At 38.3% G+C, this 24,721-nt stretch overlaps 1 protein-coding gene across 1 annotated transcript in view; it reads left to right on the top strand.

Annotated features, from left to right (window-relative positions):
• The window catches only part of LOC107567711 (neurexin-3b-like), a 172,172-nt gene extending 163,658 nt beyond the window's left edge, over positions 1-8,514 (top strand). The window contains exons 13-19 of the mRNA XM_016253453.1: positions 72-191; positions 306-687; positions 2,211-2,401; positions 2,603-2,776; positions 3,216-3,242; positions 5,528-5,647; positions 8,357-8,514. Coding sequence (XP_016108939.1) covers positions 72-191; positions 306-687; positions 2,211-2,401; positions 2,603-2,776; positions 3,216-3,242; positions 5,528-5,647; positions 8,357-8,361 — 1,019 coding nt within the window. The 3' untranslated portion in view covers positions 8,362-8,514. The remainder of the gene's footprint in view (positions 1-71; positions 192-305; positions 688-2,210; positions 2,402-2,602; positions 2,777-3,215; positions 3,243-5,527; positions 5,648-8,356) is intronic.
• Positions 8,515-24,721: the final 16,207 nt, after the last annotated feature.

Raw genomic sequence — 24,721 nt, forward strand, 5'->3', positions numbered from 1 at the left:
TATTGAGATGACAGAAATTTGATTTGCAGTGCTAATGTGTGTAAACACTAACTGACTCACATCATTCTCAGGTAAAGGACCAGAGACATTGTATGCTGGCCAGAAAGTGAACGACAATGACTGGCACTCAGTCAAAGTGATGCGGCGTGGTAAAAACCTCAAACTCATGGTGGATGACGATGTAGCTGAAGGTACGAATGCAGTATAATCTTTTCCGAACAGCTTTTCAGCGGCTGCCCCCATGTAATGCATAAATCCAACACTTAATAATCACTTTACCAAGACCTCCTACTCCTCTTTCACAGGTCAGATGAATGGTGACCACACTCGGCTGGAGTTCAGTAACATCGAGACTGGAATCCTGACAGAACGGCGCTTTGCCTCCACGGCTCCATCCAACTTCATTGGTCACCTGCAAGGCCTGAAGTTCAACGGCCTCCTCTATATTGACATGTGCAAAAACGGAGACATCGAATTCTGCGAGCTCAATGCTCGTTTCGGCATGCGCTCCATTGTGGCCGATCCAGTTACATTCAAGACCAAAGGAAGCTATCTGGGTCTTGCTACACTCCAGGCTTACAGCACCATGCACCTCTTCTTTCAGTTCAAAACTACCTCGGGTGATGGATTCATTCTCTTCAACAGTGGAGATGGGAATGATTTTATTGCCGTGGAGCTTGTCAAAGGGTGAGTGGAAGTACAGCAAAATTTCCAGAGAATCTGTTTTTACCAAATGACCATTTTATTGAGGTTGACAGGAAAGGTTGGGAGGCCATTCTGGGGTGTTGGAAGTCAACTTCAGTCAGGCCGAGACATGTTTACTCTAAAGTGGCTAAACGTATGTTCATTTTCAAGATTGCCAAACTACTATACACCTCAGAATACCTTGAACAGTTAATTGTGGGGAATTTGATTGTTGAATATGTTCACCAAAATGATTTGTTCTGATCCATTCAGTGAGTCTTGCTGTAATCATTACATCTGTGGGTGGAATAGCTAGTATTGGGTATTTTTGTTCTACCCCAGTGACACAAAGATTTTAAATCAGTTCACCAAACAGATTCATTCACACCAGCAGGTGGCGACTAGTGACTGTCTTTTTGAGTATAATGAGAGAGTCATCATACTCGTGAAGGTTACCAAAGCAGGCACTAATTTAAAACATAGATTTAAAAATGTTTGACCAACATCACTCTTAGTTTCCAGAGCCTTCTCGACTTTAAGAAAAAAAAGTCTGAAATTGAATTTAAATTCAGATTTAAATCAGTAATTTCAGTTTTTATCAGCCGTTCCTTTAAGCTATGCTTTCATTATTATTTCATTATTTTCATTATTCCTTATTAATGTTGATTATCGAAATTAACGTTGATTAACGAGAAATTAACGTAAGTGTCAGAAACAACTTTTATCTATGACTGATTACCAGAGAGTTAATAATGGTATGTTTTAAAATGCAAGTTATTTAGATCAATTTGTAATGTGGAGAGAATCATCATAAAATCAAATGTTTAATATCATGTACATATTTTACCTTACGTATCTGATCTAATTGTACACAATTCAACAGCATTGACATTTTTAAAAACATTTTATAATCTTTATCAAAATGTACTATTTATGCGTCTTAAACAACTTTTTTTGTTGATGTAACCAGGACTGTGCAGGCAGAAGAAAAATGATGTTGACCCAGTAAAATCAAATAATACTGACCGTAGCCCAATTTATTCAGTCAAATCCAGATGGCACACCATCTTCTATTATTTCCTGCTAAATATTTCACTCTTCATGTTTTCTTCAGTGTAAGACACTGTGTAAGGCTGACACAATTCATCCACAACAGAGCATTTACCCCTAGCAAATATTCTTAGAGGATTTTAGCATTGTATGCTTAGTAAAGTAAATGAAAAACAAAAACATTTAAACCAGCTTCTTGGTATAGAGTACACTGGTGAATGCAGAAGCATGGTTAGCCTAGCCCTAGTCCATCCAAACAGAATGATCCACTTGGCCTGTGGTCAACCCTCCAGCAGGACATATACCCTGTTCCTCTTTAAAACGAGTGTCCACTCTTATTGTCATCTAATAGAGAGCCTCTCAGCTGATCAGCTGAGTTTGCTTCAGTATGTACTTTGGTGTTCTTCAGTGAAGTGCGCTTGAATTAATTTGGGACATGGACACATTTGAGCTCAGTGTGTATGTGTGTTTGTCAGGTATATTCACTATGCGTTTGACCTGGGAAATGGACCGAGTCTTCTGAAGGGAAACAGCGACAGTCCTCTTAACGACAACCAGTGGCACAATGTGGTGATCACTCGAGACGCCAGCAACACACACACTCTAAAAGTGGACGCCAAGTCTGTCAGCCAGGTGGTCAACGGAGCGAAAAATCTGGACCTGAAAGGTCAGCCGTACAGATTCGCTTAACCTTTTGGTGACATTTTTGATGTGCGTTTGACATTTCATATCAAAAAGAAAAAGAAAAAAAAACAGATTGGTATATTTATGTGAACAGGAAATGTTGCATACTGAGCACATAAACCTCACTATATGCCAATGTAGGAAGAAAATTTAAGTTATAGTTAAATTTTTTCACTCTTTGCAGGTGATCTGTTTGTGGCCGGTTTGGGACCGAACATGTACCAGAATCTGCCAAAGCTGGTGGTGTCTCGTGAGGGTTTCCAGGGCTGCTTAGCTTCCATGGATCTCAACGGCCGCCTGCCTGACCTCATCAATGATGCTCTGTTCCGCAGTGGGCAGATCGAACGTGGCTGTGAAGGTATGCGTCATTCTCTACAATTCAATCTAAATGTCTACCCATCCCTGGCACACTGCTCTGTGTTTTAACCATTAAATTCAAACCTGATTTAACCTTTGCAACTGTTTTCCTCTCTAATCATTTTCTTTTACTTATATTTTAGTTATATTTTTGTGCCTCACTGAAATCTGGGTATTCTCTGTTGTTTTGTTGATATGAGAGCCCCTATAACCACTAGATGGCGCCTTGACCGAGGGCATGTTAACAACATTTTTTTTAGTGATTTGAGGTAGTCATCTCATCATTATCCTTGCCTTACTAAAATTTTTACCCAAGTTACTCTCTCATTGTCTTTCACACACACACACACACATTTTCCACTCTCTTGACTTGACGTTCCCTCCACTAACCAGCCTCTGTTTTATTATCCAATTCTTTCCAAAATGTCCTGCTAACAAAGTTGGTTTCACCAAAGCTGACCTGCAAGGTAGAGGGTTCGACCTTTTTACCTCATACACACACATACACACACACACCTGGCTGAAAGTTGCAATTTGTTTTTACATTAATGGTCCTCCAGTAAAACAACTACTTAAAACAACTGAACACTTTTTAATACATGTATAAAATACATGTATTCAACACATTTCTATCTATCTATCTATCTATCTATCTATCTATCTATCTATCTATCTATCTGTCTATCAATTATAGCATGTTGCAGTATTTTGTACGTATATTTTTTTTACACGACTTTTCATTTAGTCCAGAGCTGACATGTACAGTAGCTGAGGGGAACTAAGGTTGAATCCAATCCCTATAAATATCCTCCTTAAAGAACATTCCAGCTCAAAGCTTTCCACTGAAGGCACATCAAAATCGAGACATTGTCTAGATCTATCTATCTATCTATCAATTATAGCATGTTGCAGTATTTTGTACGTATATTTTTTTTACACGACTTTTCATTTAGTCCAGAGCTGACATGTACAGTAGCTGAGGGGAACTAAGGTTGAATCCAATCCCTATAAATATCCTCCTTAAAGAACATTCCAGCTCAAAGCTTTCCACTGAAGGCACATCAAAATCGAGACATTGTCTAGTGTCCCGCTGTTCTACAGCAATTGGCCACAATTCTCTCCCCTACTGAAGCATTTTAATGGATGTTTTGGCAATTACTCATTTATATTGTGTTGAGAGCATCCAAGAGTGGTTCAGTTGGGGAATCATTAGAGGCGGAAACCAGCAAGAGAAAAGAAAGAATTCTTCCATTGCTTTCCTGACTCAATAAAAGCACTTTCAGCCAGTGGAACCTTTCATACATCCGCACTCAGGGCTTTGCTCTTGTTTTGAATGCATGTCTGTCAGTTTGGTTTCTTTTGTTTATGATCTGAACTGCTGGAATTGACATGTCATTATGGTTTTAATGAATCTCGGATCGAGTGTAAACAATTGTTTGCATTCCCTCTTAAAGATTCAATAGTTGTCTTTTATGAAGTGCAGAAGAATGAAATGTGCATGGTGTATTCACAGATTTTTTTTCTCAACGTGGCTGTTTTTGTATCTCGAAAGAGATATTCTTCACTGCTTAAAAAAAAAAACTTTTCTTAATCAATATTTTTCTCTGGTTTTCCAGTACATAATACTATATGTAAGAAATTAGGACTTGCTTCCAGTTAATATATTTTGGGTTATTTATTTTTCTGAAATGTTAGTATAAACCCCAACATGGGTATCACTGGGGACAGCTGGAATGTCACAAAATGGCTTAGCTTAGCTAATGAATATTAATTAGGTCATACACAAATAATTTAGCAAGATCTTTGCTATTTTGAGAAATGTGTGACTTATTCATCTTTACATGAGGATTTAACTTCATACTTGCATCTACCTGTGTTAGATTTTCAGGGATCCATGGTACTAATCTGTATCAACAGACCTTTTTATTGTAATAAACCAAAATTGCATCTGTAAGTTAGTGACTGTGTATCAGTAGTGGGGACACATTTGTTTAGTCATTTTGTATAGTGATTTCACTAGAATGGATACCAGCCATGAGAAAGAGATAGATTAGAATATGAGAGCTGTGGGTTGGAGTAAACATTGTTGCTGTCACTTTCTGTAACTGATAAACTGCCAGACTGCTCAGCAAAACAACAATCATAAGAAAATCCAGTGCTGTATTGTCAGTCATTATAACACACACTGGATTAGATACATCCCTGTTGTAGATACATCTTTCTGCAGGCCATTTCAATAAGTTATACAGACCATGCAAGTGCCCATAGGTGGGTTACAAAGTGATTTGCATTAAATTTGTCATATCTCCTCAACATGGCAACCCAGATGAGGTGACCCACTCAAATGTCATTATTTTAATGTTGAAATTTAGACAATATTTTGTATTTTTCATTTCACCTTACAGTAGTCAACAATATTCGTTGCAATGCTTGCAATGCTGAAATACAATAAGTAACAGAACATTAAATGAAAACCTGTTTAAAAAAATACTGGAGAAACAAGACCAACATACTGAATAAGAAAATGTTTTTATTTGTATTATTTTATTTGCATGTCTGAATGTTCAACTACTATAGTGTTGCTCAGTATTCAGGATGAATGCACTATCATGAATCTGTTTACCGAGCGTTGATGCTGACCCGTGAATGACCTTGCATGCATGCTAGTCTTGCTGTGCTGCCTGTGACAGAGATGCCTGCTGAAATCTGTCATTACTATTGACTCATGCTGTTCCTGTCACCTCCACATCAGGGCCCAGCACTACATGCCAGGAGGATTCGTGCGCCAACATGGGTGTGTGCATCCAGCAGTGGGAGAACTTCACCTGCGACTGCTCCATGACCTCTTACTCTGGCACCCAGTGCAATGACCGTGAGTGACCCACACTTTATTTTGCTGATTGTAATATCAAGTTGATTTTTGGTGTAGCTTTGTCATTAAGAAAATCTAATTACATGGGCTATGCTTTGAACAAGTCTGATTATTGGCTGCATCTAAAATAGAGATATCAGATTTGTATTGATGATTATTGTAGCCAAGAGAATTTGTGATTATCATGATATTATCAAAATATCTGTAACGGGGTTGACGAGACATGAGGATCCATCTGCAGGCTTTATTCAAGAGACGTGGTAAACAAGCAGGGTCAAACTATGGCAAACAGGTATATGGCGGGCAAAACACAAGAATAGTCCCAGGGCTAGCGTAGGTCACCGATAAGCAGACAGAATCACAGGGGCGAGACGAGAGGGAGAAATCCAAGAAAACAGGCAAAGATCAAAAACCGCAAAAACAGGCAAGGCAAGGCAAAACAAGGAAAACACGGAGACTCGGAAAGGAGTACAGGCTAAACAATACTTAGCAGAGAAAGGTGGTTAGAGTGGGTGTTATATAGTGAGTGAGGTGATTAGAAACAGCTGTTCAGTGCAGTGTGCAAATCGTGCAAAGAATGATGGGATATGTAGTCCGGGGTGCTATGCAACAGTTTGTGTTGTGCGAGAGTCAATGAAATGGAAAGGGTGACCTCTGGTGGTGAATAAACGGAAGTCCATAGACCGAATCCGTGACAATATCTATACAAATTTTGAATAATCATATTTAACTTTGTTAAACTGTTCCATACATTATATTAAAATAAGATCACTAATGTATTAGATCCTGTAAATTCTGTGTGCCTTAGTTGTTGGTTTTTTTAACCTTGTTACAGAACACATTCTGATTCACAGTCAAGTTAACTTTTTTGTGCAGATGCAAGCCACAGTATAATATCCAATATTTATATGATGGGTCAAAAATTAAAAAGGGATCTAATACAGTGGTTAAAGGTAATGGTAAAAGGACTGAAATCTTAAAAAAAAAAAAAAGAAACACACATGAATTCACTTGAATTCACAAGTGCAGTTTTCGTTCATACTGTATGTTGATGTATTTTATAGTAAAACAGGAAATTTGTAATATCTTCTGTTTTGGATTTACCCATAGTAAAGTGTTTTCAGGTTCTGGATTTTGTGTCCTGTTAATCATTTTGAAGGTTTAGTGCTTTTTGGTGTTGTTATATGTATAAGGAGCCATTTACAGGTGCATCTCAATAAATTAGAATGTCGTGGAAAAGTTCATTTATTTCAGTAATTCAACTCAAATTGTGAAACTCGTGTATTAAATAAATTCAATGCACACAGACTTGTGATGATTTTGACTCACATTTAACAAAAACCCACCAATTCACTATCTCAACAAATTAGAATACTTCATAAGACTAAAAAAAAAACCTTGTTTTGTGAATTGTTGGCCTTCTGGAAAGTATGTTCATTTACTGTACATGTACTCAATACTTGGTTGGGGCTCCTTTTGCATGAATTACTGCATCAATGCAGCATGGCATGGAGGCAATCAGCCTGTGGCACTGCTCAGGTGTAATGGAAGCCCAGGTTGCTTTGATAGCGGCCTTCAGGTCATCTGCATTGTTGAGTCTGGTGTCTCTCATCTTCCTCTTGACAATACCCCATAGATTCTCTATGGGGTTCAGGTCAGGCGAGTTTGCTGGCCAATCAAGCACAGTAACACCATGGTCATTGAACCAGTTTTTGGTACCTGTGGCAGTGTGGAAAGTCCTGCTGGAAAATGAAATCAGCATCTCCATAAACCTTGTCAGCAGAAGGAAGCATGAAGTGCTCTAAAATTTCCTGGTAGATGGCTGCGTTGACTGTGGACTTCAGAAAACACAGTGGACTAAAGTCCTCTTTTCAGATTAAAGTACATTTTGCATTTCATTTGGAAATAAAGATCCCAGAGTCTGGAGGAAGAGTGGAGAGGCGCAGAAACCATGTTGCTTGAAGTCCAGTGTGAAGTTTCCACAGTCAGTGATAATTTGGGCTGCCATGCCATCTGCTGGTGTTGGTCCACTGTGTAAATGAACATACTTTCCAGAAGGCCAACAATTCACTAAAAATGTGAAGTATTCTAATTTGTTGAGATAGAGAATTGGTGGGTTTTTGTTTAATGTGAGCCAAAATCATCACAATTAAAAGAACCAAAGTCTTAAATGACTTAAGTCTCTGTGCATCGAATTTATTTAATACACGAGTTTCACAATTTGAGTTGAATTACTGAAATAAATGAAGTTTTCCACGACATTCTAATTTATTGAGATGCACCTGTAATGTGATTCAAACAAGTATGACATATTAATATGTTTGTTGGCTACAGGAGCAACACTTTGAACAGGCAACCAATCGTTGCATTCTAATTTTGGGGGAGGGGTTACAGGAAAGGATTGGCTAATAGAAATATTGCTCTCAGTAACAACAAAGGATGCTGAATTAGGAAAATGTCCTTCTTTTGTAAAAGTGGTTTTGGGTGAGTGAATGATAGTAGAATGACAGTGAGGAATGTGTGGTCCATCTATCCAGTCAGCAGACAGGTTAATAAGCTGTGAGCAGTTGTAATGAGGTGCAGTAAATGTTCAAATGTCAAATTAGCCCAGCAGCCTCTCAAACATGGCAACGCATACGTAGAAATCCTTCTCCTCTAACTCTCTCTCTTTTTATTTCTCCCTGTCTTTTTCTGTCTCCATTAATGAAGAATAAGCTGGCGTCTGTTTCTTTAATGATGTCTCCCATGTTTAACCTCCGGCAGTTGTACACCGTTTCATCACTCTGACATTTCTAATCATAGAGGCAAATTCAATTTCACTCCGAAAAATGGGCTCTTGAGCTTGCGAGACGATTCTGTGTAGGGTCACGGCAGTTACAGTGAGTGCCACAGCCTTGTAGTCTTGTAATATTAAAGCAATGATCATTCATAAGCCAAAAGTTTGTTCTTTCATTAATAAATAATTCAGTATAAAAATGTATTGCAAGGTGACAAGGTTTTAGTGTGTGTGTATATGTATGTGTAAATCTATCATATCCATAATTAAGCTTGACTAATTCATCCTTAATTATCCATTCTTAATGAAGCATAATCAAACTCTTTTGTTCCGGAACAATGGAGAATTATTGTTTGTTGAAATTCTGCACTTTAAAACAATCTTCTTTTTTTTTTAAATAATAATAATAATTTTGTTTTATTTTTAGCCAAGAAAGTTATTTTTAAATGTTCAGATTCAAGGCAAAAAAAATGTGAATTAGGACAAGTAATGAGTAAGCAGAGATGTAAAAAAATATATATATATCTCTCATCTGTAATTATTTATGCTTAATTTTTGGCACAGGGGATAGATAGAAGGTCAAGTTGAGTGCATTGCATTGAGTCTGTGCAGTCTGCATTTTGGGATGCTGCACATTTGTGGCAAATGTGTTTTCATGTCATCTGTATTTTAGACATGCAGAAATATGTTTACTGTAGCCAGTTTACATGCTATGTATTTCAGAATAAGGTAAAGTAGTATGCGAGTATGCTATTTTGAACATAGCCTCTAGGTGGCAGCTGTGCGCCTGTCAAGCAGACACTAGCATGCACCACAGGATCAAACTGGAACACAATCCCCAGCGCATGCAATCAGTTCTGCTTGTATTTTCATCACTGTCTTCATCTTTTGCCAAACACATGTACACAGACACATGCACAAACACGCTCACGCATCAAGCGCTCGTCCTCTCGCTTCCGACATAAACGGTCCAAATTGTAAGTGGGCATGATGTCTTTTCTCAGTTTGATATCCAGAAACACAATGGCACACCATACAATGCCAAAAACTGGCACACTCCAGAGCAGAACAGGGGCCAGCGGTGTCTGTGGCCAGAGAAATCGCAATCCTGCGTGAGAGTGATTCTAATTAGCGGGTGTAGTTACCTCTGGGTGCTTGTGGGAGAAAGAGAACATGGAGCAGCCTTTAATAACTCAAATCCGACTCAGTCCAACAGACAGACAGCCTAAATTAATCAGGTAGACAGACAGGCAGAGAGAGTGAGAGAGACCAAAAATGAGAACATTGTGTGTGCGGTTAAAAATGGTGGACTCAGTTTGTAACCTAGATTTCAGCTGCAGGTTTTAAAGCGCGTTGTTCGAGCCAGAAGCTTTCTGCAGTTTTTTTGTCCGTGTTCATAAATCCTTCTATTGTGTTACGCTGAAGTCGGAGAGAATAGAAGATGAATACGGCAGCGTATTCATCACGCTAGCCGAGCAACACAACAGAACGCTCAGCTAAAGCTCCAACGGACACCTCAGCCTCGAGGGCACCATCTTCAGCCAACTCAACACCTATTTATGAAGACCACAATACCTCTGTGTATTCCAGCATTCCGCAACAAAAGTTGCATGCTTAGACACAGCATGTGTGCAAATAAGCTAAATTTGCTAATAGGGTATTTAATTCCAAGAGAAATGCTAGATTCATTGTTTTGTTCTACAGTGAACTCCTCCCCTTCCAGCTTTATCACTATACCGGCATTTAATTTATCTCAAGGACGTTTGAGCTATAAGCTCAATCCAGAACACTGACCGAGGCAATTATTCAACTTGCGTAATTGAATTAGCACATTCTATCCGTTATTTGCCCGCCTCCTCTCACAGAGGTCGCTCTTTATTGTTTATAAGCTGTTTGAGAGGCATTCTGCACACGCACAATCACATACGCAACAAATCATAGAAACACAGGGAGAGTGAATCAGTTAATGTTGGCATTTGTAATCGTTTGGACCAATTTGCAATGAATCTTATTGTGAGGCTGTAATCCTGCTGACAGTCAGAATGTGCTCGATCGATTTCCTTCGAAAAATGCTGTTTGCTTTGGTGCTGGTTATTACACAAAATCAAATATCACAATAATAAACTCACAGCTTGAGAAGATGGAAAAATAAATTTAGAGATTCCTTCAGTAATGTCCTCAAGCGTGTGTTTACCTGATTTATCTCTATGTTATCCAGTTTTAAATAAAATGAGAACCCACCCAATATCTACTGTACCAACCTGTCTATAAACCACATGTCAACATTATTATACTAAAACCAATTTGAATTGAATTTCATTTAAAAACATTTTTTGTAATAATTTGGGATAGCATGAGGGTAAGTAAATGGAGTATCCCTGTAATAGGATGGGGTGCTTCCTATTTTCGAAAGAGTGTCACCTGATGTGATCATAAAAGAACAATGGGAGTGCTCTTCCAGATGTGGTTGGCACTTTTAGATTAGGACAGGGAGTGTCTCGCCTTTTTGGGGTCCCTGGAAGTCTAGGGCCCCAGAGCCCAGTCGGTAATCTTACCCTGCCAGCAGGCTTTAATAAAGTGATGTATTTCATCTTGTAGGTGGTGTGATGGTTTGAGCTATGCTCCCCAGACTCATTGAAGTTTAGACTCAGCATCTGCTGTTGCACTAAGGTGTGATGGAGATGTCCAACACCTCATTATTCATGATTGAGCTGTGGGTGAGAAACGCCCCTGAAAGAGCTACCCAAGGCCCTCTCTCTCTCTTCTGTGTCTCAAATGAAATAAGGGCAACACATTTTTATGGCTGGACATTTATAACCTCCAGCATATGTACCTGAGGAGTCCCGCCTCTCCCTCCAGCACATGAATAATGCATAAGGCTCCTACATAATACATGATGGTGGAATGCGGGTGAAGGCAAACAGGTGTTCATGTGCTCCTGTTCCCTGGGATCCGGTTCTGGTTCAGTGTCAGTCACAGATGGAGAGGAAGACATGCCAGCTAGCTTCTGCTTTTTGTGGCTATGTTTCAGGAAGAGATCCTCCTCACCACATCGCTATGAAAAACAGGGCCTCATCTAGCCACAAGGAAATGCGATATTATATCTGAGAGGCACCGCTTTCATGGTGCAAGAAGAAGCTCTTGTGCTTTGATGCTAAATGACAGATAGCGTAGCACTTTGCGGCGAGCGAGGCTTCTTGTTGGGGCTCTAGGGAGAGCAGCGTTACCCCTTCAAACAGATGCTATTACACCCACGCACAAGCTAGCGAGAACGTAGATGTCTCTATTAAAACAGAATGTTTCAGGTGGAATGTGCAACAAAGTGCAAAAAAGACTCACTGCTGATCATTGAAGGGAAGGAATAGTCTTACCTGTGATGCCATATGTCTGTTCATTTGCTAGCAACATGATAAGTAAAGGGTTTAGGAATAGATCAGCAAAAAAAAAATATATATATATTCTTTCATTATTTACTCAGTGTCAGTGAAACATTTTTTGCAGTGACACACAAAAGTAGAACATTTTGAAGAATTTTCTTGGAGCCCTTCCCATACAACACTCATAGGGAACACATCTGTAAAGAGGACAAAAATAACATACAATGCAGAAAATAAAGATATTATTATTATTTACTGTAATTATGTTAAATAGCATATGGGTTTGTAATGACATGAGGGTGAGTAAAAATTTAAAAATGTTTGGTTTTGTGGATTTTTTCAAAGTGAAGCACTAGAGGGCTTTCACGTTACAGCTTTCACGGAAGAGTGGGAGAGTTCAGAGCATTGCTGATATTCCTATTTGAAGATTATTTTCTTCATACCGGAAGCCTGACCTCAGCGTTACCTACATTTAGAACAGAGATAATGCTTTACAGACGCTCACCTCTAAACCAGCAGACTCAGTGAATGAGACATTTGTGGCTGCATGTAGAGATAAGAGCAGCTCTGCCGCTGAGAGTCTGCAGAGGCTTGAGAAGAAGAAAAATTATTGAATCAGTCACATTATGAAAACGAAAGGAGCACTGAACATCCATCTGCAGTCTACAGCCTGGTGACCTTGAAGCAATGAGTAGGTTCTTTGCTCTGGTGTTTACTGACAAACATACAGGCATCCATCAACACAGGTTTCTGCATTCCAGGGTTGGGCAACATTTAGAATTGAAGAACTACCTTCCTTTTGCTGGGTGTAAATTCAAATCGATTTGAGCATGTTGCATATGAACAGTAAGGGCCAGGAAATGAAATTTACTTCACTTGCAATTCAAAATGTTCAACACAATCAAACAACAAAGAGTGTCATGAAGGAATGTCCAAAACAAGGATTTTGATTTACTATTTAATACATATTGCCATTAAATTTTAAATCTGCTCTTTTATATAATTAATTAAGATATAAATGTTTTAATAATAAACATACAATTCCATTGTCCTCCTTAATGTTTATATGCATGCATACTATACATACATCCTTATAATAATTTGAATGTTTCATTTGCGAAAAATAATGAATGATTATTAATATCATATCATGTTTCTAGAAATACATAATATGTTATATGATATTATGTGTATGGGGAATTTATAAAAATGTCAAAAACTAAAAATAACTAATAAATAATAATTCCTTAAATTCCAACTTCAAACAGCCACGGCTTGTCTATATCTACCAAACTATATAAACTGAATCAGTCATGAATGTGTTCAGCATTATTCAACAAATATTTTTCATAGTTTGTAGACTATTTTAAGTAATTAAGTGATATTGATATATTGAAATTTAGCGCATGAGCTCAACAGCGCCCCACATTTTTTTGTAATTTTTTGGTGAAAAATGGAAATGCATCATGCCCTAATTGAGAGCCATATATTAAGATATGAGACATTATACATTACAAGAATGTTGTGGCGGATAAGATCAGTCCATGTCAGTTCACCAATTCTTCAGATTGTAAACATGGGGAGTGGCACAGATCATACTGAGTGTAATAGTTTTACAAAACTCTGCATTACTTGCAGTTTGATACAGATCTCAGTTGTGGTCCAAATCATTATCAGAATAGTCCAAGTATAAGTCCTACGTATGCTCTTGTGAATAGTCTGAAAATAAAAGTAGGAAGGTAGGAATATACAAAAGGAATGTAGGAATATACAAAGTAGCTACATTCCAGAAAGGGAAACAATTGAAAAATAATCACCAATAAATGATAATGATAATAATAATGTTTGCTCTAGCAGTTAATCATAGGTTACTCATATAGCCTACGATACAAAAATACGATACGAAATTCAGAATCTGCCTCCCCTAAATTTAAGGTGAGGAACTGCTATTCAGTTGAAAGCATTATCATTTCAATTTTGAAAGACATGCATCCCTGCTGCTTACTCAAGACCAGTAAAACTAAATCTGCCTTTGCAAATGAACTCTTCCAAACTGCTTTTACCAGTTTCCAAAAGTTCTGGAAGTTTTTCATCTGTTGTCAATTTCTAGAGATAGTTGGTAAGATAGTTGAAGGAGTTGGAAAAGTTATTGCATGAAGATCACGTCACACGCTTCGCATTGATTGTATTGATCGTGACCACAGTCCAGTGACAATATACTTTATTTATGCATGTCTACCAATTCTAAACCTCTCACAAGGATGCTGAAAATATAATTGGCTCTCACATATAAAGTAACTTTTGCCACAGTGGGTTTATATGAATGTCCCCTCAAGTTTAACAAGTTGCTTTTGGTTTGAAATCAATAGGCATCTTCTTATTTGCTGAAGGCTTTTTTTTCCTCTGAATTGATGTACTTCAGGTGCATGGACCTGATGTGGAAAGCAAATTGTTTGTCATTGAAGAGAGCATTTTATATGCCGCTCAGTTTCTCAACCTATTAAATGAATTTCTAGTTTTCCTCTAGTGGCAAGATTTATATACAGGGATCAGAAAGTTTTGGGGTTTTGTTGTCCTGTTCTGTTGAGACTTCAGCTTACCTGTTCTAAGCTGGTAAACTACTCCACCACAAAATGCTCAGTTACACATAATCCTTAAGAACATTACAGAACATATTTCTATTACCATTTGAAAATATCAATGGTTTGTCAAGGATTTAGGAGGTTTTGTGGAAAGGTGAGCTATGGATTTTTTTTATCTAAATGTTCTTTCTTGTGTAAATTGGCTTTGGTCCACCACTCCATCGAAGTATAAGGAGATGCATTCTTGTGTCACATGCTCATACAGTATGTTAGCCAGTAACTTCTTGTTAACCTCTTTCAACATCTGGCATCATGAGCAGTATTTTCTTTAAAGTCATTGACCGTTTTAAATAAACAGACCAATCATAACGATATGAAGTTGGGACAAGCATCTTGTATGTATTGGGACCCTGTGGACAGAAGCATCATAGTACTGAAATCATACTGCTGTCTGGCTGTTCTAACCTCAGCAGTCATCTATCAGTATGTATTGCAAGTTAGCATTAAAATTTATCTAATGCCTTGCTGATCTAACATTGGGCATTGTTGTTCAGAATGAATTTCAAGTGCTGTTTATTTGTAATGGCATGTATTACAAACACAGTTTGCACAGTGCACGTTTGTGGAGGATGCAGTGGCATTCTGCAATCTGGCATGCTTTACTGGAACTATCTTACCTTTGTATTTTAACATGCATGGTTTCTGGAATTCTGCAATTGTCATTTTTAAGATCATGCCCATGACTTTATTGCTGTGCAATTTATCAACCTTATCAGAGCACACTGTGTCTGCAGCTAACAGGTCCAGCTGTGATAATATTTTATCAGTTCTCAGAACAGGCATTGTTACTGTAGCTTGAAGCTTGGTCTGAAGCTTTTTTTCCCCCCTTTCATAAGTCATTGTTGAATTGAATCAGTTTCTGTTCAACTGCAGATTATATATATATATACCTAGAATGAAAGTTCAGATCTGTTCAGTGTCAGTGTTCAGATTTGAAACTTGAGATTTCCAAAAAACTGCCTGAAGCATTTCTGAGTTCCTCAAGATATTTTTTTTAGTAGATTTTCATTTTGATGAAACAATATAGATATATTCCACAGATCACTGTACCCATTCTCAGTTCAAGCGGCAGTGTGTACAGAATTCTACTAATAAGAACAATATAAAATGCACCAAGGATTAATGAGCTACTGGATTCATGAATATTAATCAGGTTGTGTGCGTTTGCTCGAACTGATTTGCTGAAATCAAAACAGGGACGATAATAGGTGAGCACCAGCCGATGAGATTGCCGTTTGCACATTAGTTCCGCCCACTACCGGAGAAAGCGGTAGTTCTTAAAAGCTGAAGAATTCATTATTTTGACAGGAAAATACAACAAAGAATATAGTTTACATGTAGTGCGCATAGGCAGGTCAATTCTTTCTCTCTCGCTGTGTGTGTGTGAAACAAAGCGACAGCGAGTCGTGCGCCTTCACACTAGAGTTTACGGTATGATAAATACAGGTGCGTTGCACATCCATTCAGATGAACTGAAAAACAGCACAGATCGCTTGGCGGAGAGTGAAACTCTGATGCGCTCAGTCGGAGAGTGTTCGGCGAGTGAAAATATATCTGAGCTAAACTTATACTTAGCCTCCAACTCACACACTGGCGAGTAAAATCTGAGAATTTATTAGCAATTGGCTAATGTTAGACGTCATTTAGTCACCCAGAGTGAAGATTTAGTCGCATATGCGAGTGATTTACTCACAATGTAGAGGGTTGTATACAGTATATAGGGCCCCTTTAATCGCCAACGCTAAAGTGCCCTTTCGGTCCGGTCTATGTGTCCACTGAACGCGATATCCACTCCCCCCACCCCGGGCCGCGATTTCTACCGATTCTTGATATAGATATATATCTGTATGAATCAAATTGAATTGCAATCAGAATTTTAATTGAATTGATCTTGGGATCAATTTGTGAAATCTGTGTCAATACCCTGCCTTTGTGGTCATTTACTGCCACCAATCTGTCATTTACCTTGACAAAAAGGAAAAATACAAATTCTAAAAATGCAAACTAGTAATTAAAATACAGCTGTAACATCATTTGTGCATTATTCCCTGTGATAATTGATAGTGGTTTAATTTCACATGGCTATTTTTCCCCTCTCTTAGTTATATTTTGTTTGTGTTTTCTAAGCTTTTCGACTCTTCTCACTCCTGGATGAAATGCCTTTAATAGACTGCGACTCTGTCGTAACCTTTCCAAGGAATATAATACTCAGGAAGCAAACTAGGACACCAATGTCATTTAGATTAAGGCTGAGCCCAAGAATGTTGTTATTGCATTCAGTGGGTGACAAGGGACCCAATTACCAGACAGGACTGATGCCTCCAGGGTCTGCCTTTTGAAATTGTTTCACATGTACGCAATAGCGGATGGAGAGCTTTTGACTGGGATAAATACAAGGGTCAAAGATGGCAGGACGCAGTGGTGAAATTGTCAAAGCAATTTACACATATTTGATCAAACATGAACCATTTTGTGTCATGCCTTCATCCATAGAATTTAAAATGGTGCTGGATGAGATGATGGGGTGCTTGCCCCTACAAGACTTTATGTTTGTTGATGTAAAAACCATCTCTACTCAAATCTCATTCACATTTTTATATATCCATAAATGCAAGCTATGGCACCATTGATGTCAAACAAATATTGACTCTTGCGTGTCGTGACTGATTGGGAAATAGCAAGTTTGAATATGTTGAAGCACAAAAGAGATAGAAGAGCTACAATATGCATGAGGGAAAGGTTTTCAGTAAATAACTGCTTCTAAATAACTTCTTTAATGGTGCTTTTCTTTTTGGAGCAGCTTTTATACCAGATTTTGCAGAAAAGTGTATCAAAAGCTTAATTTTTACCATCAACATCAATCGACAATCAGGTCACATGGCCCTCAGATACAGAAAACATTTCAAGCAATTCCACAAAGAAGCATGTCTGCCTTTCTTTTGTTTCCAGTAAACCTGTTCATCCCATTGACGTCACCGTTCTTTAGAATCTTTTGTACAGTTCTTTGCAGTGAAACTAATCTCATCTCTGTCCCAAGGCGCTTGCTCTAGGTGGATGTTCTGAATGGCTTTGTCTCTGATCTTTCCCAGCCAATTACACAGATGCTGCATCCTCTCACCAGGGTTATGGCACCAGCCTCGCTCCCCGTCCTGATCATGTTTTGTGATTGGTTTCTCAGTAATGGGGCGCTCATAACCACACCTTCGCTGTCACAGGTTCCATTCGGTAGCTTTATGTACTTCCCATACTTCAGCTCTGCGCTGTTGTAATCGTACATGGTGACAAAGGCCTGAGATGTGTACAGGCTGGATGGAAAGGGACACAGAAGGGTACTACGAACATGCGAGGTTGGCGCCACACCATCTGTCCTGCTGTTGGGCTGCCGGTGTTTGGCTTGCGGTGGTTCCTCATTCCTGACATCGGGCCCACCCCACTGCAGCAACTCGGCAGGACTTAGTGCTGCCCTCGGCTGCCCCTTGCTCAGTCTGCGAGGGCAGAAATTGGAGCGATTTATTGCATGGTTCATTGTCTAATGGCTGCACTCTGTGAAGACAACACTGGCTAATGAGTCTTTTAAAATTAGATGAGACTCACAAGAGATGTACTGTAGAAAGAGATGTGTGTGTGGTTTTGTGTTAGTTTGAGACAGATTTCCCTTTCTCACCTTAAAAAGATGACACAATAAATAAAGGAAATGTCTTGTTTGGCTCAGTGAGCGCACCATTCGGTATCACACCAACGCCGTTGGGGTTATTTTAGTTTCTCCTACTGTGCAGATGAAAATAATGGACACTGAAGCTCTGGTTTAATATTGTTATTTTAGTTATGGAGTCTAAAGCTGCCTGTGCTTTCTGTTGTTCTTTATAATTGTTGCTTGTCAGATTGTACAATATGACCCCAATTAAATTGAGTCCACGCAGACTGTGCAACATCAAAACTCTTTTTTTGTCAGACTGAACAACAATAAGTCATGCCCCATGAAAAGGTTTGTTTGTGTGTGTGTGTGTGTGTGTGTTTTTCTGTATAGATACTGTATTAGCTTCTTATCTGTTTACAGGGAAAATGGAATATAGCAGTGACATGAAATATTTCACCAAACGTTGGAGAAAATCCTCACATTCATTGGTTGTCATCTCTGAAGATACATAAGTAGTGTAGTGTTGTTTGGTGATGTGAAAAACGAAAATTACACAATGGAACACACTTATTATCAGGCTTTACCAGTGGCGACTGATGCCTAAGTTGCTTAATTTTGTGTGTGTGTGTTTTCTTTTTTGTGTAGATACTATCACTGTAATTTGCAAAGACCAGCAATGCTAATATTATCTAGAGCAGTGGTTCTCAAACTGGGGTACGCGTACCCCTGGGGGTACGTGAGATGACAGAGGGAGATACGCGAACAAAATTCTGAGTTTTGGCATTCATTTAATTCTACCCCAACTTAAAAGTAACATTAAAACCGAACATATTTCTGACAAGCAAAATGCCGCTTCTATTGTAAAAACAATACAATACGGATACTTACGGAGTGCGTATCCGTATTGTAGAGAGTAAACGGTCAAATACATGATATCCAATCAGCTTACCTCATCTTTTGCGGTCAAAACTGACTGCATCCACACAAGCATGTGATAGGATGCTTGCTGAATATGCTGCTTTAGCAAATCGCGCTGCTGTTTAATGTATCTTTAAAGTAGATCTTCACTTAATAGCATGAAGAGCAAATATTGACACGGACTGAGATCGATTTAAACTCTCTTCGATACAGACACACTCTGTGCGTGTTATTGTTTTCATGTTTAAGATGCGAGCAAGAATGCAAATTTCCCTGAATATCCAAATGATGGCAAATGTGCTATTAATTTGTACAACAATAAAAGGTAATATTAAGTGAACATTTTACATTTTAAATGTAGCTTACCTTTTAAACATAATATTGTCATGTTTGTTCTATTTTGCAATGAAATAATAGTTCCAACGAAATCCATATCATCTCCAAGCAACATACAGAGGTGTTTTCGTTAGTGAACGAATCTGCGGCTTTGAACGATTTGGAGAGTCAGTGATTAAACCCATTCATAACTACAGCATTTTGCTTCTTTACTGAATGAATGAATAACGCGACGCCTGGCTCATTAAGATGGTGACTTGCCACCACCTACTGGCGGTTTTATTTTTTAAATCTACAAGTATCACTTCGATTTGCCATCATTTATTGCTTTATTTATAATAATAATAAAACACTTAATGGAATGTTAAGAATATGACATAAAACATGACATACAATTAATAAGGATAGAAAATATTTGCCTCTATAAAGGTAAAAAATCCACCTGTAAATCAATTTAAGGGGGCAAATTGTCCTTTAATAGAAAAGGTGTGACTGCGGTCTAAATGGAAGAGCGGGGGTACGCAGAAGAATGTTAAATGCCCCAGGGGGTACGCCGCTGTAAAAAGTTTGAGAACCACTGATCTAGGGAACTACTGAATGCTGCCCTTTTATTGTGTGGAAAAAAGTTTTCTCAAATTCATCTTCTCAAATTTTATCTGAGAAAAATTAAAACTATTATGGCTGGGCAAAAAGGTCATTGAATTCTACACTATAAAAATATACTGTTATATTTATGGTATTAAAAAATGGCAGCTGTTATTGCCAGAAATTGCAACGTTTACCATATTACTGCATGCTTGTATGTTCTAAAACTTACAATTATTTTACAATCTGCAAATCTGGCTGCAAAATTAATGACAGGCATCCTGCAGTGTACATTTGGCTCAAGTCAGTCTTCATTTTACCACAATCATTCCTGGTGTGACCTCGTTGCAAGCGAGGTCTAAGTGATGGAAAGGCGAACAGACGTCTTTGGCTCATAATGATGATTATTTCATGAGCTTAAGGTCTCAGTTATCCATTATCATTTCAGCAGAAGGAACACTCCGAGTAATAGAGCTAAGTTTAGCCATGCAGTGGTTGGTATAATTCTTATGGGAACTCAAATTAAAGTGCATAAACTCCCTTAGGACATTTTTTCATTTAAAGGGGAGATACAGAAGCTAAGCTGTGAGAGTTTGTGTGTTTTGCTTTGAGGGCCCTCCCCAGTTTTCTGAGAAAACACATCACTTTCGAAGCTTCTGTGGGTTGTGATATTTCATAACAGTCATTTTGACGTGCTGTGTCTATATCAATTATGCTTGACACACTGGAGCCTGTTCACAATCACGTGAAGTGACTCTTTCTCATAATTGAAGACCATTACTGTTATGTGATGTTTGATCTATGATGGCAACAGGACATAGCTTATGAGCCTGATGGGAAGGTGTTGAACAGCTCTGAGCGTAGGACTGCAGATTGATGGAGTTGAGGTAGATGAATCATATCAGGAGGGACCATGAATCCTAGTCAATTTAGTCAGGAGACCAGAGCTGGTACATTTCCTCAGAATGGATGATTTCACAGTGCAATATATTCATCCAGTGAGATGTTGTTTAACTCTAGTGTTATTGGTGAATTTGTGGTAAAAGTAAAACATTTGCACACTGTACTGCAGTAATCTGACTATACGTACATGATATATGATACATAATTTATTATATAACAAATTATTATCATCACCATTGAAATTGTAGCCCATCATATTAGTATAATAAGATTTTTTTTTTTTATATTATCATTAGTATCATCTGTCTACATATCATCCAAATACACAATATTCAAGAAACATTAGGCAGAAAATACTTGAACTAAAACCAATGGACACTTTTTTATAGGGGTGCTCCGATCATGATTTTTGAGGCCGATCATCGATCGCCGATCACAGAAAGCAGTATCTGCCGATACCGATCACCGATACCGATCTTTTTAAAGCCTTCTTTTTATAATTTATAACTATTTATAGTGATACTTCAATCAGGATTTTTAGACATTTATTCAGGGCCCCTCTTAGGTGTCTCTTGTGAGAGGAGAAGCAGCTTTCACACAGGAGTCTGCTACTGATCTGTGGCTGTTTACCACATTCCATTATTTTGATTTCAAATCCAAACATTGTCACTGAAAATGCTTTTTCAGCATTGCAATTCTTTTTTTACACAGTACAGTAATACAATCTTTCACAGACATGTTTAAACACAATAAATATAAGCAACACATCATTTAATGCTTTTTACTTTTGCATTTAATTCTAGATTTATATATTAAGTTGCTCAAGCAAGTGGCAAAACATTTCAACTACTTTTCTTACAGTATCACAAACTTACCATTGACATAAACAGAAGCTTTACTGCCTTTCCTTTTGCATTAAAATCTTTATTACAAGCAATCCTGCCATTCATAAAGAACTTTGTTTTCCTACCTATCTATTATTGCCTTGTTTATCTAAAAGTGCTCTTTTCCTTTCAAACTAGCCAACAAGCCATATGTGTTGACTGTGAAACACCGTAGACTTTAATAATATCCATTTATGGTGCAATTGCTACATTTTCGTTTTCATATGTACTGCAAACAATGTGCTGTCAAACAATAGTGTGAATGCTTTAATCCGTTAACATGAGCGCGGAAAAAATACGTACCACATACCACGCACTGCAAACAGAGTAATGTGAACCTGGCATTATCTGTGCGCTGCGAGTGCAAGTGTGCATGAGCGCACGGTCTACAGGAGAGTGTGCGAGCGCTGAATGGTTAAACACTGGCAAGAATTAAAAAGTAATGCAAAAACTTTACTTTACTTGTATACACTTTAGTGACTATGTGACACTGCCTCGATTGTGCAAGTGACAATTCCTGTGTCAACTGTGCAGCGTGCAGCTCGCTTATAGACAGACGCGATGTGTGGTGATTTGAATCCATTTGCGTATTTTGAGAGAGAAAGAGAGAGCGAGCGTGCAGCGATTCACTCACGCTGTTTGTGAAATTACGTCTCACACAAGGTTTTCAAATGAAGTGAGTACCTCACCTTCAGCATTATAATTATTTCACCCGCGCTGGATAGAGACTGAGATGGTGACGCTGCATGTCGTGCCAAACCTCTCACGGCAGCGTCATCAGCTTGAGATCGGTTTTTTTAGAGACCGCCGATCAAACATCCTAACGTGATTATCGGCCGATAGTGATCGGTAGCCGATCAATCGGAGCACCCCTACTTTTTTATCTAATTAGGTCATAGGAATTAAAGCGAGCTGTTCAACTGTTCAAGTTAAATTAAACTTCTTTAACAGCACTAGAGTAAATTATTTTGTCTTGTACGTCAGAAGTTATGAAGTTAAGAAGTTAAGAATCAAAGAGTTGTGCCAGCATGGTGGATGAATTGCGCCTGGGAAAATGTTCATATTTTGGTTACACTATATTTTAAGTTGTCCATGTCACAGGGAAATTAGACAATTACTTACAGAGTAAAGAGCAGCATGTACTTACTATATTCTTAGAGTTACAAAATGATAATTGTGTGTAATTATGGATAATTTACTGTTTATTTACTGTTAATTAAGTGAATGTAATACAATGTGTCACAAGAACACTGTAAAAAATATGTTACCCATACTTCCATACTTCATCAATGGTTGGGAATGGTTTTCATCAAATGACATACTCTGAAGGCACAGGAATTTGGACACAGCGTCATTTTGTATTTTTGTTTCAGTGTCAAGCATGGGGTTTATTAATGACTCGTTTTAATTAATGGTTATGGTTAATCAATAAGCTGATTAGATTGCCACAATCTACAGGGCCCCTCTTAGGTGTCTCTTGTGAGAGGAGAAGCAGCTTTCACACAGGAGTCTGCTACTGATCTGTGGCTGTTTACCACATTCCATTATTTTGATTTCAAATCCAAACATTGTCACTGAAAATGCTTTTTCAGCATTGCAATTCTTTTTTTACACAGTACAGTAATACAATCTTTCACAGACATGTTTAAACACAATAAATATAAGCAACACATCATTTAATGCTTTTTACTTTTGCATTTAATTCTAGATTTATATATTAAGTTGCTCAAGCAAGTGGCAAAACATTTCAACTACTTTTCTTACAGTATCACAAACTTACCATTGACATAAACAGAAGCTTTACTGCCTTTCCTTTTGCATTAAAATCTTTATTACAAGCAATCCTGCCATTCATAAAGAACTTTGTTTTCCTACCTATCTATTATTGCCTTGTTTATCTAAAAGTGCTCTTTTCCTTTCAAACTAGCCAACAAGCCATATGTGTTGACTGTGAAACACCGTAGACTTTAATAATATCCATTTATGGTGCAATTGCTACATTTTCGTTTTCATATGTACTGCAAACAATGTGCTGTCAAACAATAGTGTGAATGCTTTAATCCGTTAACATGAGCGCGGAAAAAATACGTACCACATACCACGCACTGCAAACAGAGTAATGTGAACCTGGCATTATCTGTGCGCTGCGAGTGCAAGTGTGCATGAGCGCACGGTCTACAGGAGAGTGTGCGAGCGCTGAATGGTTAAACACTGGCAAGAATTAAAAAGTAATGCAAAAACTTTACTTGTATAAACTTTAGTTTAATCCGTTAACATGAGCGCGGAAAAAATACGTACCACATACCACGCACTGCAAACAGAGTAATGTGAACCTGGCATTATCTGTGCGCTGCGAGTGCAAGTGTGCATGAGCGCACGGTCTACAGGAGAGTGTGCGAGCGCTGAATGGTTAAACACTGGCAAGAATTAAAAAGTAATGCAAAAACTTTACTTTACTTGTATACACTTTAGTGACTATGTGACACTGCCTCGATTGTGCAAGTGACAATTCCTGTGTCAACTGTGCAGCGTGCAGCTCGCTTATAGACAGACGCGATGTGTGGTGATTTGAATCCATTTGCGTATTTTGAGAGAGAAAGAGAGAGCGAGCGTGCAGCGATTCACTCACGCTGTTTGTGAAATTACGTCTCACACAAGGTTTTCAAATGAAGTGAGTACCTCACCTTCAGCATTATAATTATTTCACCCGCGCTGGATAGAGACTGAGATGGTGACGCTGCATGTCGTGCCAAACCTCTCACGGCAGCGTCATCAGCTTGAGATCGGTTTTTTTAGAGACCGCCGATCAAACATCCTAACGTGATTATCGGCCGATAGTGATCGGTAGCCGATCAATCGGAGCACCCCTACTTTTTTATCTAATTAGGTCATAGGAATTAAAGCGAGCTGTTCAAGTTTTGTGGTTAAATTAAACTTCTTTAACAGCACTAGAGTAAATTATTTTGTCTTGTACGTCAGAAGTTATGAAGTTAAGAAAATATGGATCAAAGAGTTG

Source organism: Sinocyclocheilus grahami, unplaced genomic scaffold (genome assembly GCF_001515645.1).
Source record: "Sinocyclocheilus grahami isolate Dianchi unplaced genomic scaffold, SAMN03320097.WGS_v1.1 scaffold1182.1, whole genome shotgun sequence".
Classification (NCBI taxonomy): domain Eukaryota; kingdom Metazoa; phylum Chordata; class Actinopteri; order Cypriniformes; family Cyprinidae; genus Sinocyclocheilus; species Sinocyclocheilus grahami.